The following is a 19,933-nucleotide window of genomic DNA, read 5'->3' as shown; positions in this document are numbered from 1 at the left end:
TATTTATGCTCACGCCAGGGTCAAAGGTCATCATCAGCTGTTGGGTAAGAGCAGTCAGACTCACGTCACTCAGCGTCATTCTTCCTTTTGTTTTGTCCTGTTTACCTGCAGCTTGTTCTGTTGTATTCTTATTATTGCATAGGCCGTGATTCGGTGTGTTTTCCTCTGAGGATTCAGATCCCAATCCTTCTGGAACGAGACTCTGGATGAGCAGTCAAAACTGGGACCTCTGTTTTCTGCCTTTGTTTTGTTTCTGTGGTCCTGTCCAGGTTCTAAGGACTTGATCTTCAAAAAGATGCCAAATAAGTGGAACTAAATTCCACATGACATTACATCGATTATTTAAGTTAGGGGTCTTGAACAAATAATTGTTCAAACAAATAAATGATTAATGGAAGGGCTTCTGCTTAACATGGACATGCCAAAGATGTAATTTAGCTTTTTGATTCACGCATGTTGGAGGAGGGATGCATGCAAAAGCTGCAGGACAGTGGCACTCAAGGACCGATATTGCCCACCCATGATTAAAGTAATACCAATGTGTAGTGACTATTTGTACGAAACTAAAATGAAAAAAACTTAAGATGTGATCAAAGCAAAAGGTGAATTCAACTCAAATAGCCACCTGATGCACCATGGATTCTGCCTTACGCAGTCCAAAAAGGGTCAAAATCCAGTTCTTTGCTTGCTTTATTTCTCCTTTCAGACAAACAGGTTACAGGCTTCACAGGGTTCTTATATTGCTCTCACTCTAATTCATGCACCTGTTCTTTAATTCACTGACTGAGACTGTGACTGAAAACTGAGAACTGAGAAATGAGAACTTTTTCTACTGATTAAAGCCCCACCCCCCCCCCCCCCCCCCCCCACACACACACACACACACACACAAAGAAGATTCTATAGTCAGATCTACAGCAGGTTATGCTGTAAACAGAGAAATGTATCTCCACCAACTCGCAACAGGAGCTTGAACTGTTATACTGCAAAACAAGGTAGGCCCTTAATAATCTAATAAAACATAAACAGTTTTTATTGTGAAGCCTTTTTTATAGATATGGGGGCAAAAAAAACAACAACCCTCTAGTCACAAGTAAAAAATGGAGCCCTCTCCCCAGCAAAAAACAGCAAAAGTTGCATTTGTGCCACCTGCCACATTTTGCTTTATTAATATAATTCTACTATTATTTTCTGACAGTCCAAACTTTTTTGCATGTGCACAGAATCTCTCTCTGTTGTTTGACGTTACAACAAGCCCTACTTTGTGTCCACGGTGACCACAGGAGTTTTTGCATGTCAGTTTGCACTTGAAGTGCAAACGTTGAATCCCAGTCGTTGAAACAATTTCAGATTTCATAAAAAAAATTGTTTTGCACTTGGTAAACGTTTAGATTTGCATATATTTGCCCATTTTTTGCGTGATTTGGTCATTAGAATATAATCTGTTTATTGATAAATGCACACATGTAACAAAAGGTTTGCACTTGCTGTCTGCTGACCCGCAATCCTAAATCACTTTGCACCTTTTTTGAAGATCTGCTCTCCTTGTACTAACATGTTTGCACATGTTTTAAGAAATGCAAACCTCAGATGCTTTCTGAAGTCCAGCTGCTCTAATTTCCTCGGTTTTGTCCTAAAGAACAGAACCACAGCCGTGGGTCAGGCAAAAGATTCTGACTAGTTCCTCCTATTAAACTAAATCCTGTATTATGGAGGCGGACCCGTGGGATCGGTTCAGACTTTTGGAGACCCATCCTATTCCTCCCCTCAGATCGTAGTATCCTAGATGTGGTCCTCTGAAACTTCCCCAGACCAATAGCAGAACCTGCTGCTCTCTGTGTTCAGGTGTTGTGACTGTTGCTTCTTTGCTTTCTGTCTCAGCATCATGCGCTTCATGGTATCTAAGAGGAAGTTTAAGGAGAGCCTCCGACCTTATGACGTCATGGACGTGATTGAGCAGTACTCGGCTGGTCACCTGGACATGCTTGCCCGAATTAAGAACCTTCAGGCCAGGTAAGGAGCTGGATCTTGATGCTTCGCTTCTTCTCCTGTAAAACCATGACCTCTGAACAGGTGTCTGTGTGGCTCCTGGCAGGGTGGATCAGATCGTTGGAAGAGGAACACCAATTGCAGATAAAGACCGTCCTAAAGGTGGTAGTGAAGAATTACCTGAAGACCCGAGCATGATGGGACGCCTGGGGAAGGTTGAGAAACAGGTAAACATTTCAGACTTTACCCCAACCGTAAGAGCACTGAAGACCATGACACTTCTTCTTTCCAAAATCTGATCTAGATCCTGTCTGTTTTATCTCCAGGTTCTGTCCATGGAGAGAAAATTGGACTTTCTGGTAAACATCTACATCCAGCGAATGGGAATCCCTCAAGCAGAAACAGATGCCTACTTTGGATCCAAGGAACCAGACCCAGCTCCACCATACCATAGTCCAGTAGACCTGCAGGAGAAGAATCAGTCCTTCTCCAAAATACTGCAGTGAGTGTTAGAATGAACAAAAAACAGAACAGGACTGCAGTCCCGCTAGAAAAACAAACTAAAAGGGAACCAGGAGTAAACCTCACTCACTTTGGGGCTGACACACTAGAGCTCTGACCGTACCATACCAACTTTATTTATAAAGCACTTTAAACAACCATAGAACCAAATTACTGTACAGTAACAGACAGTTGAGATGAAAATTACAGCAATGAAAAAACAACAACACATAAAACCAATTTAAAAAAATCTTAAATTAAACCAAAAATGAACATCTCAGATTATGTCACATGCCAAGATGGGTGTCTGAAACCAGGGAAGCCCCCCAACTGATCCCCAAATGCAACAAAGAATGCAAGATCCCCTTTAGGGCTTCAGATAAGTTTTTTGGGATGGTCAGCAGCAGCTTGTCTGCTGACCTGAGAGAACGGCAGGCGGTAAGGGTGCAGCCGTTTAGCGAGATAGAGCGGGCCAAGGCCACATAATGCTTTAAAAACAAATAAAATGATTTTAAAATGAATCCCCAAATTCTGGTGAAGATTCTCAGTCATCCAGGTCATAGCCATTCCTAAGACGTTAAAAAAGTTAGAAAACAAAACACTGGACTTTGTTTTCCAAGTTTGAAGCATTTTTTTAAATTATTATTATACCCTTATTTCTGCAGGCAAGTCATTAGGAACAAGTTCTTATATAAATGGCGGCCTGACAAGTAGGGTAACCACTTAGGAAAAGGGAAGTAGGGCTAAAATAAATAAAATAAATTAATTATACATATATAAAATGCAAACACAAGAGCTAAAATAAATACAATACATTTGTAATACATACATAAAATACGATGGGCTTTGCATGCCATCCAGTCTTTTCAATTCAAAATATCTGGATTAGCTTTGAGTTTCAAGCTTTATAGAGTAGCCCAGCAAAGCCTTGTTATGGCTAAGAAAACATGCAAATTGAACCTGAAGGACAGGTATACCCCATAGTAACGGGGAGTGTTTGAGGTCTTACAAGCTACTTTCCAAAAGAAGATTTGCAATTTTTCCACTATGTCAGACTCACCATAGGTAAATGAAAATGGGGACCAGCACGTAGGACGGCCTTATGTAAACATATCACCAGAATGATTGACAATTAGGAGCACCACTTATTTTTATTATCCACCCGGAAAAAGAACATCCTGCTCTATACCTTTAAAGGCTGAATGACTGCTTGTGTAAATGTCTCTCTCTTAATCCTGGACTAAAAAACCCAAACATTTCCTTCTGAACAGTCAGGTGAGGTCAAATCCAGACATAATCCCAGGACCAAAACCTGTTAGAGATCTGCTTCCTCCCCCCAATAATGAAGTTCATTTCAACACAACACTGGAACTGTCTGATTGTGCGGGACAAAAGAGCCCAGAACCTGATGTTTACTGTTTACAAGCTGCTCTGTTTACATCTTTGCAGGGTGTTGCCAGGCGACCACATGGAGAGGACTCGGTTTGTCACAAAGATGGTCCGCTCTAGCAGCTCCACGGGTCACAGGAACTATGCCGCCCCCACCTGCCCGCCCTCCACCTCTTGGCAGCCAATCAGCTCCCAGCTTCACCAGCAGGCCCCTCCTCCACAGCACAGCCATGGCAACACTCCGAGCCCAGTGGGGGATGCATCACTGGTCCGCCTGCCCCCTCCTCCAGCTGGAGATAGACATGGTGGGAACCGGTCCAACCGACACAGCACCGGCGATCGGGGAGGCTCTGAGAGGAACGGGGAGGGCACTAATGGGACAGGAGGAGGAGAGGCGAAGCCTGACAGCGACACCTCCATCTCCATCCCATCGGTGGACCATGAGGAGCTGGAGCGTTCCTTCAGTGGCTTTTCCATCTCTCAGTCCAGAGAGAACCTGGACTTTCTCAACAATGGCTTCTATCCCTCTGCAAGCCCAGGGGAGCAGCAGGCAGGGGGGGGCTCTGCCCGCTGTGCCACAGTCCGACCCTACATTGCAGAGGGGGAGTCAGACTCTGACTCAGAGCTTTGCGCTCCCTCCCCCCACTCAGACCGGGCCTGGACTGGCACCAAGTAGGACTGAAGTAGTCCAGATCTGAACCAGCAGAACCAGTTTTTAAAATGCAATGAAGTATAAACCGACACTTTAAACACCAGCTGGGGGCTTGGAGTGAAGCATTGTGGGAACTACTACAGTTTGATGATGACACCGCTTGTACAGCGAAGGTGGCCGATCACTGATAAACTGCTCAGGAATGAAATTCACAGTTTCCCCTAACATCTGCATGACTGACACGTTTGAAAGAGGTTACCATGCCAACCACGTCATTTGTATCCCGTCCAGAGCACAGAGTCCAAACACTGATCCCATCCAGAACCACGGCAAACGTCCCAGCCTGGGTCGCTCTGCCTTTTTACAGTCTCCAAGTAGAACCATTTTCTGATTCCAGAGAGATAAAAGAACCTGTTTTAAAATCAGGACGTAGAACATCAGCGTTCAGATGGGCTTCAATGCCCAGTTTCATTAGTTCTGAAATAATCTGAAGGACATTTTATCTCTATGATTTGCTGGTTGGACTGCTCGGTAGACCAGTTTGTAGCAAGAAGGTCCGGGTTTGAATCTCTCTGCAGGGAGTTTGCATGTTCTCCCAGTGCATGCTTGGGATCTCTCTGGGTACTCCTGCTTCCTCTGGCAGTCCAAACTTGACTGTTGGGTTGATTGGCAACGCTAAATTGCCCTTAAGTGTCTGTGCCAGTCCATCGCAAGGGAACAACTGTCAATAAGAAGACAGAGGGGAATGCGAACTGAGTAAAGGACGCTAAGCCAAAGCAGTCGCCACGATAACTGCAATCAGAAAAGTGCTGGCAGTAGGGCAGGAAGCTTCCTATGGATAGTTCCTTTAGTCAGTAACCTACTGACGTTCCTGTCTTGCTCTCGCTATATAGATTCCCACAATCCTTAGTGTGACAGGACGTACAGGCACAGCCCACCTCACAGATTTTAACCCTAATGTTTATATTTCTTCACATGCATTGTGTCAGACATGCTGCACAACTTCATGTTTTGGATTTAAAGTGAGAGCTTTAACCGTTTGCTCCATTTGCTTTAAATTAGTTTTTTGAGGTTATTTTTTGTAAGGCTGTATTCCTGGTTTTTAATCCCACCATAGATGTCTGTCCATCCAAGGGGAGCTGCAGTCAAGAATCAGTCTCCAAGCCTCCAACTCCGCCCATGGCGCCCCCTGATAATGCTGATGAGAATTTCTGTGCTGCCTCCGTTTCAGTTTTCAATTAAATTAATGAATGTTGACCTTCAGTTTGTCCCCTTTTCTGTCTGATGCAAATCTATTTGAGGATTTCTGGGACCAACTAGTCCAACATTGATCTGGGGTACGTTTTCTGATCAGAGATAAAGGCTTGAATTGGTATTTGATCCCCTGAAGATTTTATTGGCCATTTTCTGCCTCCTGCAGTTGGAAAGCTCAATCATGAGACGCTAATAACTGAGGCTAAAAATCAGCCAATCTAAGGTGCTAAACAAGGCCACTGATAAATACGTTTTTAACACCTAATGTTTCAAAGGTGGAGCAGCTAAATGAAGACGATTCAGTAAAAGCTGTAAAAATTCATTTTCGTTTATTTATACAGTGCTGATTCACAACATGTCATCTAAAGGCACTTTACAGAAACAATTCAATCACATTATTCAAACAGATTGGTTAAAAGTTTTCTATCTGAGGAAGACCAGCTGATTGCATTAGATGGATGCTGAGTCTTAGTAGGGGCTGATCATTCTGCTCTTCCGTTGGCCTCCATGTTTACAGGCTCCTGCTCTGTTGCAAAAAAAAATAAAAAATACCAATGCTGCACTCTTTTTTTTGGGGGGTGGGGGGGCAATCCATGGAGATCTAACGTGATTGGCTGAGGAACCAGGAAGCAAACATGGGTTACGAGCTCCGTACCTCTTCGTTTGAAAGTAGAAAAATGTGACTAAGATGCTGTTAAACGACTTATTGTTTACGGTGAATGTTGCTGCCATACCAGGTGACAAGAATGATTTTGGTCAACTTTACAGTAAATGTCTTACGTACTGCTACTCTAAATTATAAATAAAAAAAATAATTGAAGTTTCTTAAGAATAAAACATCATGTAGAATATGTCAAAACGCAGAGAAAGTTCAATCAAATTTAAGTAAGGTAGAAAGTTTGGCTGTTTGTAACCTTCTTTATTAGTAAAGTAGCTGGTCTAATGCCCTCCTGGTCAGAGCTGCTAGATCATTCCTCACGGTTTGAGACATTAAATTATTTTATGCTGAGAAACCAGCTCTGTAGAACCTCCTCAGCAGGAACCAGAACCAGAATATCTAACTCTAACATCAGTGATGGTGTCCTGAAGTTCTAATGCATCATTTATAAAATCCAGCCAGATCACATGACGACCACTCCACTTACAAACTCAACTTTATTAGAAATCTGATACAGAACGGCATACGGACACAGAGAACGGGTTGATCTGCCCTCATTTATTCCTCCTGTACCTGTGGAGCAAAGCAGAACATCAGAACTTTGCAACTTAAAAAATCAGTTACAAAAGCTGGGATGGATGAGGCTCACCTGGAGCCACCTGTGCGCTTCCTGTCCATTCCAAGACGCTTCCTGTCTGCAAATGATGGCCTGAAAGAGACAAACATCTGGTCAGAAACAAAGTGAGACCAAGACTACCAGGAGATCAATAAATAACTGGTAACTAAAGCAATGGTTAAACGTTCAGTAATCCTTCTCACCCAGCTCTGTAGAGCTTTAGAGACTTGTTGCTGGTGTTGGTCAGCTCCTTGTCAAACACTGACTTTTTGCCTCGGTTTCCTGCTTTATGTTTAGTTGCTGCAGAAACAAGAAAAAAGGTTCAGCTGGTCTCGGTTGGGTCAGTGGTTCTGCATGTTTGTTGCATCAGACCAGTTTTCTGACCTTTCGCCGGCTTATCGTCGTCTTCAGGCATGGCTCTCGCTCTCTTCGATCGTCTATCCCTCTTGGCGGCTCGCTCTGCGAACATCTGAGCCTTCAGAATCTCAAACTGAGCGCGATCCTCAGACTGCGATAAGACGGACAGAAAAGATGCACTGAGCGCACGCTTAGGAACAGGATCCCCTATGGAGATCGATCAGTAATCCGTTTTACCGTCAGCTCCTTCTTCCTTCCTTCTTTCAGGAACTTTTCCCTTTTCTTCTTCCCTCTGAGTGCCAGATCGAACTCCTGCAGAGCCTTGGATGCTGACAGGGAATACAGCGAGTTACAGTGCAGCACAACGTGCAATACAGTAACACACATTAATACCATGCAAGCCTGCAGACAGGATGAGTGTATGTTTAAAGACTCACCGCGGCTCTGTTTCCGTTCTTGTTGCGTCTGGAACCAAACTCTCTGTGGGTCGCCGGAGGAGGCGGAGCCTTCTAGACGCTTTTGAGCCACGCTCAGCTATAGCACACACACAGATCCATGTTTTACAGACTTATTGAGGACCTTCCTTTGACTTTGATTCATTTTCTAATGTATGGAGGACTGCAGAAGGAATAGTGACACAGGCATATATATGTATATGCTGGTAAATCAGCCGTTGCCGTGGCGACCTGCAAAAGAGCAGCGTGAGCGACTGCACGAACAGCATCCGCCCCCTTCTTCTTCTGTTTGGCTAATACCGTTAGTTTCAGAATGCTCCTTTGCTACCATTGGCTGACAAACGCAAGAGGGATTTTGATTGTCTTTTTTAAATTTATTTACCGTCAATTTATTTTCAAATAATTTTTTTTTTTTTTTTTTACCCACCGGCAATCGCTATGAGCTGGAAATCCAGCCTGGGGCCTTTAATGCTTGCAGCAAACAATATTTTTTTTGCAAATCAATCCGTCGATTATTTTTTTTTTTGATGAATTGATTAAAAATCAGATAGCAAAAGGCTCCTTAAAGAAGAGTTTTTATGAAACTGGATAAACTAAAAGCTTTCTGGATAGAGCACATTAATAGAGAAAAAAAGTTTTTATCTTAAAAGCAAAATGTTTAAATACTTTTTAAAAATTATTTTGAAATAATTACTATGCTATTTAGGTCACTCTGGCATGTTTTAGAGTCTCTAATGATAAACCGATTAACTAAATTATAAGATAATTATTTCAATAATGGATTTATCATAAATAAACCGATTAATTGTTCCAGCCCTATTTGTATGATCAAAGAATTTAGATAACGTTCTTGTTATTGGATCATTAAATCAACTAAAGTATGTCTGCTATTAATTAATGAATCAAAGAATAATTTAAAAAGACTGCACATCTGAGAACATTGCGTAATAATCTGCATCTTTTTGGAGTTTGTGACGCTGCAGTATATTCAAATGTGTTTATATTTATAACCAAAGAACATTAAAAATGTTTATCTTTTACAACTCCATATTTTAGCAGGCTGACAGCTTTAAAATATATCAACTGTCTATAGCTTTTCAAGCTATTTAAAAACAATTAAAATATACTTTGAGGAAAACAGCAGACTGTATAATCCTAGTATTTCTGTGTAATCCCAATATTCCAACATGTGGCCAGCCAGCTGCCTTCGAGTAGCCTGGTTAATTTGCTCCAAACCAGTGAAACAAGCCCAACTCATTTCTTTTTTGGTATCATTTTAAAAGCCTGCTCAAAATCTGCAGGACAACTGGCTGGAATCGTAGAAATTGACTGAGCAGTTCATTTTAACCCTTGTTTCCAGCTTTAGTCCTTCTATCGTAGAGCTGGAACCGTTTAATTTACCTTGGCCTCAGACGCAGCCATCTCTCTCTCTTCTCTTTCCATCTTCAGTACTGCGTCAATATCTTTTTCCAGTTTGGTGATTAGATCTCTGAACTTCAGGATGACCTCTGGAGGAAAAACATACTGAGGGTTTAGATTTGGTTCAGACCCACATTGCCTGAAGAATCAGAACACGCGGTGCGCTAACCTGTTGGCAGGACGCGAGCCTTCACGCTGTTCTTGGCTGACTTCACCACCTCCTTCAGCATCTTCCTCTCAGATTCTCCGACTAGAGACACGGAGCGTCCAGAGCGTCCGGCCCGGGCCGTCCGCCCAACGCGGTGGACGTAATGCTTGACGGTAGAAGGCATTGTGAAGTTGATCACCTGAATATTAAAGCAGATTTTGAGATCATGGTACCGGCTACAGCTCCTGCTGGAGTTCAGATCAGAACGCATTCTGCTCTCACCGTTTTTACTCCATCGATGTCCAGTCCTCTGGCTGCAACGTCTGTCGCCACCAAAATATCAATCTGTTCATCTTTAAATCTCCTGCAGAACCCAGAGAACAAAGCTGGATGAGCGGAGACTCAGAACTAAACATCTAAAACCATTAGAACCTCAGAGTGAGCCTACCTGAGGTTCTCCAGCCTCTGGGTCTGGCTCAGTTCACCATGCAGCTCCCCCACTTTCAGCCCCAACAGGCCCAGCAGAATGTGCAGTCTGTGGGCCTGTTTCCGGGTCTGGGTGAACAACATGACGTGGTCTTGGAAAGTCCGGGTCAGCAGGGCTGGGAAGACAAAGAAACAGTCAATGTCTTCACAGGATGGCAGAACCTCGAAAGAACCTGTTCAGCAGAATGGCGGGAGGAACCGGACCCACCTGCCACCACAGCCTCTCTGTCTCCTTCTCGGTGCGGTCGGATCCGAACAAACTCCTGCCGAAGGAACGGAGCCACATCTGTGTTACTGTTCACAAAGATCCTAATCGGCTGCTTCAACGACACCGCGGCCAGGTCCTTCACCTGCAGAAAGAACCAGGTCACATGACCACAAACGCACCATAAGAAGACCACCTCCCCCATACGGGTAACAGGGCTTTAGCAGGAGCCGTACCTCTTCGCTCATAGTGGCCGAGAACAGCATGGTCTGCCGATTGTAGGAGCACATCCTGATGATCTCCTTCATCTGTTCTTCAAAGTACTCGTCCAGCATCCTGTCAGAACCAAAATAACCGACCCGTTAGCGTTTACCGGACTCAGGGAGTTCCCTGTCCCGTTTGGCTGGCCACAGTGCCCCCCACCTGTCGGCCTCGTCCAGGATCAGGATCTCGATGTGGCTCAGCTCGAAGCTGGGTGTGTTGTGAAGGTGGTCGATCAGTCTGCCTGGCGTCGCTATCAGAACATCTGGTCCCGCCCTCAGTGCCGCCTCCTGAGACTTCAGGTCCAAACCGCCTGCAGAAAACAATGCAGACGATTAACAGAAACCAGAGCCTGGCTGACTTTAATACACGAACGGGGGTGGATCGTATCCTTACCAACAGCCAAGCAAGTGGTGATAGAGGTGAACTGGGCCAACTGACGGGCCACCGAGTGGACCTGGATCCCCAGCTCTCTGGTAGGAACTAAAACTAAGACCCGGGTCACCTGGGATGTCTTGGGTTTATAGATCAAACGCTCTAAAACGGGTAGCATGAAGGCAGCCGTCTTTCCTGGGGAAAATAACGAGCACAATTAGCTTAAATGGTTCCCAATTGATGGATAGCGTCATCAAGAAACATCCTGCTTCTAATCGGCTAAGGGTCTGTCAGGAACGCTTACTACAAAGATCAATTCTTCCATTCCATTAATACAACATCCATCTATCCGTCTCCTAAAAGAATCATCTTGATCAAACATATGTCCAAGTGTTTTTCCTCATTATCTGAGACCAATAGAAAGAAATTTAAGTGATTAAGGTTTTTTTTAAGTTTTAAAAACATCCTGAAGTCTATATCCAACAGGTTGGAATAATCAGGACGAATAAAGTTCAGGATCAGGATGAATCATTACCATTCAGTCTGTTTTTAACACTTAAGAATGACTCTTAATCTGGCTTATAGGTTGGAATAAAAAAGCAAAGGAAATAGAATAAAGAAAGAAAACGTGTCCCAGTACCTGTTCCAGTAGCAGCACAAGCACACAGGTCTCTGCCCAGCAGACCTACTGGAACACAGGCTTTCTGGATAGGCGTGGGTTCTTTAAAGCCTAGGGCCGTGATGGCCTGCAGGAACAGAACCACAGAAAAGGGTGAGAACAGCTGGTGGACAACTGCGAGAACCATTTAAGACCAGGTCCACGGGGGTTCTCGTTCTAATGGGACGGCACTGGAAAGGAATCTGCTATGAGGTAGATGCAGTTCTACACAATCTGCTTGACAAAAACTGCCTCTGCACCAAGAAGCCGAATATGGAGTCGATGGGAGCCGGTCTGTAGGGTAGAGCCCTGCAGGACTGGACCGGGTCTTACCTTGAGGATGGGTCGGGACAGGTTCATTTCTTCGAACGTCAGCTGATCATTATACTGGGAGGCATCCTCAGAAAACGTCTCTAAAGTCTGAACACAAACACAGCGGTTACTATGGATACCCAGGACCTTTATAAGGACAGTTCACGGCTCTTCCTCACCTCTTCCTCAGCTTTCCTCTTCTTCCCTCGCCGTCCTTTGTCCCTCAGAGTGTCTGAAAGAAAACAGAAAGCAAATATAATAAATATAAAAGACTGACCTATTTGAATCTGGATGAATAACTGATTAATAGACTTCAACCAGTTCCTCCCAGTACACTCCACCCTCAAGAACCTTGCTTAGATCAAAACCAGAATTAAAACTTACTGATTTTACAAATTATTTCTCTTTGTCAGAATGATGGATTAATTTCTTTTAAGGCCAGTTTACCAGAACAGTGACACCCTGACAGTGGCCTGGTTCAAAGCTATAGTGTCAGGGCGGCTCAAGTTATCATATATTGGTCTGTTTACCTCTACATAAACGTTGATGGCTGTTTGTTCTTAATGTACAGAGTTTAATCTATTAAAAGACCAATGTTCCCAGCAGTAGCTGCTTTGATTGAGCCTAAATGTAATTAGTCAACATTTTGTTGAAGATGCAAACATGTTCTTGGTTAGATAAGGAAAAGAGAACCGCAGCCTTCGCTCCAGTTTATTCTCATATTGTTCTAAGATGTGGATACCAGTCTATTGTTCTGCTGCTATAGACTTAGGCTGCTGGAGGAAATGATGACCACTTTCTCTTCTTCAATTACTTCTTTCTCCTACTACTCTTCAGTTTTGTATCATTTGATCTTTTCATGTTCTCATGTTTCTTTTCACCGTGGATTTTCACCAATGCAACTGTGACTCATGGGATGGGGTAGTTGGTTTGCAATCGGAAAAGTATTAGGGGATGTGCCTATGACTGTGCAAACGTGGCTCTAATATAAGCTTTGAGTTTGTATGATCAGAAAAATGAAATATAGCCATTCATTCTTCAGCAGAAGCGCAATGATAAACATAGAGAACGAACTCTTGAACAATGAAATCTCAAATGCAAATAGTAATACATGAAATAGAACATGTGAAAAGCAGCTAAAATGTAGTATAAACTCATGCATCAACTGTATTAATAATGATCATATTTTCTTTTTCAGTAAGAAGTTTTTTCAAACTTCCTTTTTTGTAACAGCATTGTTGCATGAATAATTAGTTCCAATGTTTTTCTGTGATGGAAACCTCAGATTCTTTGTGTAAGACCCGTTTCACAAACAACTTTAAGAACAGCAGAACCAACATTTTAGAACAAGTACGACTATAAGGACAATGTTCTCACCTGATTTTGTCAGAACCTCTTCATCACTTGATCCAAACTCTTCCTCTTCATCACCATCCTCTTCTTCTTCTTCTTCTTCCCCTTCCTCCTCATCTTCTTCCTTCTCAGTCCCACTAGCCTCCTCCTCTTCCTCCTCCTTCATCTCCTTGGACATCCCAGCTTCAGAACTTTGAGACAATTTCTCCTAATGAACCAAATAATAAATGAATAAAAAATTGAATCAAAAAGGAAATAAATTGAACAGGAAGTGGATCAAATGGGAAAAAGATTCAGACAGGAAGAGGTCCAAGGAAAGACTCACCTCAGCTTTTCTCTTCTTCCTGATTTTCTCTATTTTCTGGTCCAGAGTTGTCACGACCCTCTGTGGAAACAAATCACAATCAGAACCTTTAGTAACACATGGGATAGAAGTTCTGCTGTAGGTTCTGATGGGTTCTACCTTCTTCTTGAGTTGGCTCAGGACGTCGCTCATGGCCCAATCATCATCCAGGTTCAGACTGTCACTTTCTCCAAACTCAAAGTCACAGTTAAAGTCTTTCGACTTTTGGCCTCCAAGCTTCTTCTTACGGTTCAGGACGATGGGCGCCTCCTGCAGGACGACAGGTGAAGGCTCGGCTTAAATGACCACAGTGTCCAGTATACAGCCATGTTCAATACCTGGGAATAATCTGTAAGGTTCAATTATTATGTCTGTTCAGATATCAATTCATTGCACACAAACTAAGGGTTTTAGGCCATCAGTCTTGTCTATGATGATTTTCTGCTTAAATAAAAAAAAGAAAACATTAAGGATTACAATATATCAGACACAAAATTGAAGATTTAATGCAGAAATGTGGGATTAAGAAAAGGTAGGTTTAGTACCTACTTAAAAGTTATTTTATGCAGCTGTTCTTGTCTTACAATCAAGCATAATCAGAACCAAATATTTATTGGGAATGATTGGTCTGCAGCAAGTTTGCTGGCATTGCTCCCCCCTCCCCAACTTAGTGCAGGACTGTTTGAAGATTAATAACAAAATGGACACAATCAGGAGGATTTGAAGTTTCTCAGAAATGTCCAAAGCTCAGCTGGACAGTTTCAGATCCAGAGGTTTGGTGGAAGCGGCTGGCTAGCAGCTGTACGTCACCCATTCTGCAAACAGGAAGCCTGGGTTTGCAGCCCTGCTGAGGGGGGAATTAACAGAGTGTTAAGGAACCTTGAGGTCACGCAAGTTAAACCCCAGCAGAACTCCCAGTTTGTGTGAGTCCCAAGGCAAGATGCTTCACATTAATGCCTGCTTTTGGGGGGAGTGGCGGCTGTGTGCTTGGAATCTAGAGGTTCTCTCACGGACCGCCACTCTGGGTCTGAGCAAAGACCCTTAACGCTACTCTGCTCCCCGGGTGCCACACAATGGCAGCCCACTGCCCCCCCAATGGGATGCAGAGGTAAACTTCATTAATTTTGTTGCTCTGTACTTGTGACAGTGTAATGACAATAAAACTCTAGAAAAACAGGACATGTGCCAAAACTCAGCTGCATCTGCAGATTAGTAACGAGAATAAAATCCAAAAAAAAAGAAAGACCTTTCCTCTGATTCATTGACTGGTGACCAGGATGAGAAATATCAGATAGTTTTTCAGGTTTAATGTGTCATTTGTTTAGCTGCCAATATGAAAAATTCAGATGTATTTTAATGCCACTTTGCTTAACATAAAGTGATTTGCTGAACAGTGTGAAATAGCAGTTAAATTTATTTTGTTTCCCTAAAGCTGCTCTGTTTAAAGAGATTCCCAGTTTAAAGGTATTATTAATTATTCATTTTAAGCCTTTACACCATGTGTGCTAAATGTGGAGCTGCATCTTATTTTTTTTTGCTGCCAGTAATATTCAAAAAACTAAAATAAAATTTAGTATCCTTTTTATTTATAAAGGTTTTATTTCTTACTTTATTTGTTCTACTTTAATCATCCTTTGTGTCTTGTTTTGGTTTATGTGGAGAACATTGGTATTAAAGTGGATTTCTGGTTAAAAAACAAAACAGATTTTGATCTGATCTTACTTTGCTAGGCAGGCGATCCTCTATTTACTTTAAACCCAAAGCAGAGCCAAAGATGCCACCGGTTCTCCTGGTTGGATTGAACTGGGCTGGTGTTTATTAATTGGCATTTTTCTCAGCTCACTGATCAAATCCATGATCACCTTTCTGAACAGAACCACTGCTGACTGGGTCAGATAATGGGGAAGTTTCAGCCTGTTTAGTGCGCTCATTTACAGGTGCTGGTCATAAAATTAGAATATCATGAAAAAGTAGATTGATTTCAGTAATTCCATTTAAAAAGTGAAACTTGTATATTATATTCATACATTACATACAAACTCATATATTTCAGATGTTTATTTTGTTTAATTTTGATGATTACAAATGACAACAAATGAAAATCTCAAATTCATCATATCAGAAAATTAGAATATTGTGAAAAGGTTCAAAATTGATGGCCCCTGGTGCCACACTCTAATCAGCTAATTAACTCAAACCACCTGCAAAAGCCTTTAAATGGTCTTTCAGTCTAGTTCTATAGGCTACACAATCATGGGGAAGACTGCTGACTTGACAGTTGTCCAAAAGACGACCATCGACACCTTGCACAAGGAGGGCAAGACACAAAAGGTCATCGCTAAAGAGGCTGGCTGTTCACAGAGCTCAGTGTCCAAGCACATTAATAGAGAGGCGAAGGGAAGGAAAAGATGTGGTCGAAAAAAGTGTACAAGCAAGAGAGATAACCGCACCCTGGAGAGGATTGTGAAACAAAACCCATTCAAAAATGTGGGGGAGATTCACAAAGAGTGGACTGCAGCTGGAGTGAGTGCTTCAAGAACCACCACACACAGACGTATGAAAGACATGGGTTTCTGCTGTCGCATTCCTTGTGTCAAGCCACTCTTGAACCACAGACAGCGTCAGAAGCGTCTTGCCTGGGCTAAAGAGAAACAGGACTGGACTGCTGGTGAGTGGTCCAAAGTCATGTTCTCTGATGAAAGTAAATTTTGCATTTCCTTTGGAAATCAAGGTCCCAGAGTCTGGAGGAAAAGAAGAGAGGCACTTCATCCACGTTGCTTGAAGTCCAGTGTAAAGTTTCCACAGTCAGTGATGGTTTGGGGTGCCATGTCATCTGCTGGTGTTGGTCCATTGTGTTTTCTGAGGTCCAGGGTCAACGCAGCCACATACCAGGAAGTTTTAGAGCACTTCATGCTTCCTGCAGCTGACCAACTTTTTGGAGATGCAGATTTCATTTTCCAACAGGACTTGGCACCTGCACACAGTGCCAAAGCTACCAGTACCTGGTTGAAGGACCATGGTATCCCTGTTCTTAATTGGCCAGCAAACTCTCCTGACCTTAACCCCATAGAAAATCTATGGGGTATTGTGAAGAAGAAGATGCAATACACCAGACCCAACAATTCAGAAGAGCTAAAAGCCACTATTAGAGCAACCTGGGCTATCATAACACCTGAGCAGTGCCACAGACTGATCGACTCCATGCCACGCCGCATTGCTGCAGTAATACAGGCCAAAGGAGGCCCAACTAAATACTGAGTGCTGTACATGCTCATACTTTTCATGTTCATACTTTTCAGTTGGCCAACATTTCTATAAATCCTTTGTTTTTATTGGTCTTCAGTAATATTCTAATTTTCTGATATGATGAATTTGAGATTTTCATTTGTTGTCATTTGTAATCATCAAAATTAAACAAAATAAACATCTGAAATATATGAGTTTGTATGTAATGTATGAATATAATATACAAGTTTCACTTTTTAAATGGAATTACTGAAATCAATCTACTTTTTCATGATATTCTAATTTTATGACCAGCACCTGTAATTTAAACCAGGGGTCTTTAACGTTTTCAAGGCCAGGACCCCAAAACTGATGGTGAGATGGAGCAGGGACCCCTTATTTATATATATTGTATGAAATTGTGTTATATCAGACAGGCCCTATAGTCACTCTATTACAGATCGAGTAATATAACCAAAGTCATTCCTCCCAGGGATTATTCAAGTATTTCTGATTCTGATTAATGGGACAGGTGTTGTGAATGGAACGGTGTCCAGCTTGAAAGAGCTCCTGTGTGTCGCTGAATGTGTGCATTGATGTCTGAAAGACATCTTCTGCCTCCATTTATCCGTTTACTACAATGTGTTGAATTCATGTTAATGTGGATTTAAAGACATTAGTGGAAAAAAATTGCAGGAGGGAAATATATATATAAAAAAGTCAAATCAACCAAAACTTTTGTGACGCCCATGCAGCACCACGGCCCCCTGTTGAAGACCTCAGCTTTACACCATTATAGAGAGTTCTGACAGAACACTGGTTCTGATTTCTCACATGATCAAGTGTTGTTCAGGTGGGAATCAGAATCCAGACCTTTGGATCAGGCTGGTTACTCAGCTGTGGAAAGCCAGGGTGATATAAGCAGAACTAATCCACTAGAGAGCTGTTGGTTTGTTTAGTTGTAAAGATGAACCTCTGCTGGTCCTAACAGGAATCGGTTCTGGTCCAGTTTGTCCACAGAGATGCTCAAACTGCTGGAAGCTGATCTGACAACAGAACCAGAAGCAGGGATCTGGAGTCCAGTCAGCCCCAGACTGGTAGCTTCCTTAAGTTCAGCCACACCAGAACTCCCAGTTTCATCAGCACTGGTATTTCCTGACTCCCTTGAACTAAACTCATTTTAAAGTCCTCTTCTTTTGCTGAAAACCGGTCTGTGACTGCAGATTGCAGCCCAGTACCAGAACCGGACAGTCCGTTTAACGTGTGTTTCTGCTGCTGGTTCTGAACTTACCTCCGGTTCGGATTCGGTGTCCGGTTCTTCTGGGCTCAGGTCATCGTCCCGAATGGTTCCGATCAGACCCAGTTGCTCCAACATGATTAGACAACGGTTCTAGATCTACGAGGTTCGCAAGGGATTCTGTTATCGCCTGGAAACTTGCACGTGTTTACGGAAGACGGAAGACAAAAGGCGTGTTTCCGGTTTAGCTAGTGATGCGTTTTTAGCGCCCTCTGCTGCTGCGGAGGGCCTTTGTACTGAAAAAAGACTACAGTATGTATACCTGTGCATGCATATATATATATATATATATATATATATATATATATATATATATATATATATATATATATATATATATATATATATATATATATATATAAATGGCTAAGGTTTCTAACAATACAGGGCTCGATGTTAACCATTGCCCGATCGCCTGGGGCAAGTACTTTTTATTGTAGGGAGAGTACAAATTTCATTGCATTTGCCCACCGGGCAAATTACTTTAAAATCACCGACATTCCTGAGCTATCTCTATAGTTATGCTGCTATAGTCTTAGACTTTTGGAGGACATAGGATCCCCATTTCATCATTCTGCTTCATTCTCTCTCTGTTCTCCTATTCTGCAGAATCTGTTAGTTCAATCTCTAACCTTCTGCTCTCTCTGCTTTTCCTCAGAGTAGCTTTGCCTCGTCTGTTCCTGTTTGGCTGTGACGTCATCCTGGAAAGAAACATCAGCTGTGCTGCTTCCATCAACACCCTTGTTTATAGATGTTGGAGATCGGCCTGTTTTCCAGTGTGGTCCTGTTTCTCTGACCGTGACTGAGTGGATGTGCTCTCTTCATCCTCTGACATGGGAGCTGGCTCGGAGCTCGTCTGCCTGGCTGTGTGTTTCCTGGGCGGGGCCGCCTTTTACAGCTGCTTTTTGTATCTCTGCTTCTGTCTCCTTGAACCCCAGTCGGCCTCGACAGATGGCCGCTCACACTGAGCCTGGTTCTGCTGGAGGTTTCTTCCTGTTAAAAGGGAGTTTTTACTTTCCACCGTCGCTACAAGCATGCTTAGTGTGAGGGATTGTATTTGAGTCAATGAGTCAATGCAATCAACTGGTTTTCCTTAGACAGAAAACTTTGTATCAATTTGACTGTATGATCTGGTGAACTGTAAAGTGCCTTGAGATGACATGTGTTGTGAATTTGGCGCTATAGAAATAAACTGAATTGAATTGAATTGAAATTAGCTGAAAACGACTTTTTTGTTGTTTTGTACACATTCTCGCGTGATTTGAAAAAGACGCGTGATTTGAAAAAGCCGATTTTTGTCAACCTAGCGGTAGTCATAGATATCCATAATAAATTTATTATGGATATCTATGGCGGTAGTTACCAAAATGACAAACAAGCTAGAAAGAGAAAGCGCTATCATATGGCAGTCTTCTGTACAGTGGTCATTAAAAAATGTTCATAATTTTTTTCTCTCAGAGATTGGAGAGGTGCATTTAAATGTTATAGAGCTAAACATGTTCCATTGGTGACCTGTTATGTTATTATTATTGTCTTGTTGCTGCATTTATTTTGTCAGGGAAAACTAATCCTGAGTCAGTTAAAAGTCAAGGAATTCTGAAATTATGTAAGACTGTGGAAACCCTGTATAAAATAACTGTATATTGATTCTCTAGAAAAGTCACATTATATTAATAGTATTATCTTGTATAAACATACTGTGACTCTAAAATAAAAGTTATTCATTTGTGACATTGACTTCTGTCTTGTGATTTATCTTAAATTTTGAACCTGTCAAGTTTTTTTTTTAGATTTTTAACATTACAATTTATATTTTTCCAAGCACACAACAGTTTAAAGCAACGTTTAGTTTGAAAAGAATGTGCAGGAAGGATTGAAAAGCATGTTAACACGGTAATGTAGGCTTGAGTTCATTATCTGATGCATGCATATACACACCAGGAACCTGGAAACTTAAAAAATACTGAATTACAAAAAACA

The 19,933-nt window shown here is 42.3% G+C and overlaps 2 protein-coding genes across 5 annotated transcripts in view; one reads left to right on the top strand and one right to left on the bottom strand.

The window, feature by feature from the left end:
* Positions 1-5,794, top strand: part of LOC119788635 (potassium voltage-gated channel subfamily KQT member 2) — a 28,113-nt gene extending 22,319 nt beyond the window's left edge. For 2 of the 4 annotated variants that reach the window (XM_038293173.1, XM_038293172.1), the window contains 4 exons: positions 1,882-2,013; positions 2,096-2,216; positions 2,316-2,491; positions 3,940-5,794. In XM_038293173.1, coding sequence (XP_038149101.1) covers positions 1,882-2,013; positions 2,096-2,216; positions 2,316-2,491; positions 3,940-4,555 — 1,045 coding nt within the window. In that variant the 3' untranslated portion in view covers positions 4,556-5,794. Of the gene's footprint in view, positions 1-18; positions 45-142; positions 665-1,881; positions 2,014-2,095; positions 2,217-2,315; positions 2,492-3,939 lie in introns of those variants that run through there. The other 2 variants (XR_005281497.1, XM_038293174.1) reach the window with 2 other exon arrangements.
* A 1,127-nt stretch (positions 5,795-6,921) lies between these two features.
* On the bottom strand, positions 6,922-18,072 carry ddx27 (DEAD (Asp-Glu-Ala-Asp) box polypeptide 27). The gene is made up of 21 exons (XM_038293175.1): positions 17,948-18,072; positions 13,552-13,701; positions 13,414-13,473; positions 13,113-13,296; positions 11,915-11,967; positions 11,757-11,843; positions 11,406-11,511; positions 10,787-10,960; positions 10,553-10,703; positions 10,366-10,465; positions 10,133-10,274; positions 9,887-10,040; positions 9,721-9,802; positions 9,460-9,637; positions 9,273-9,379; positions 7,854-7,950; positions 7,654-7,745; positions 7,444-7,567; positions 7,263-7,359; positions 7,093-7,152; positions 6,922-7,016 (listed from the first exon to the last, which is right to left on the bottom strand). The coding sequence occupies exons 1-21, from the start codon at positions 18,029-18,031 to the stop codon at positions 6,998-7,000; spliced, it is 2,301 nt and encodes a 766-aa protein (XP_038149103.1). The 5' UTR covers positions 18,032-18,072; the 3' UTR covers positions 6,922-6,997.
* Between the last annotated feature and the right edge of the window lie 1,861 nt (positions 18,073-19,933).

The sequence above is a fragment of the Cyprinodon tularosa genome, unplaced genomic scaffold, assembly GCF_016077235.1.
Source record: "Cyprinodon tularosa strain WSP-4 unplaced genomic scaffold, ASM1607723v1 ctg322, whole genome shotgun sequence".
Taxonomy (NCBI): domain Eukaryota; kingdom Metazoa; phylum Chordata; class Actinopteri; order Cyprinodontiformes; family Cyprinodontidae; genus Cyprinodon; species Cyprinodon tularosa.
The sequence above is the reverse complement of the archived record's forward strand: the minus strand, read 5'-3'. Positions and strand labels throughout refer to the sequence as shown.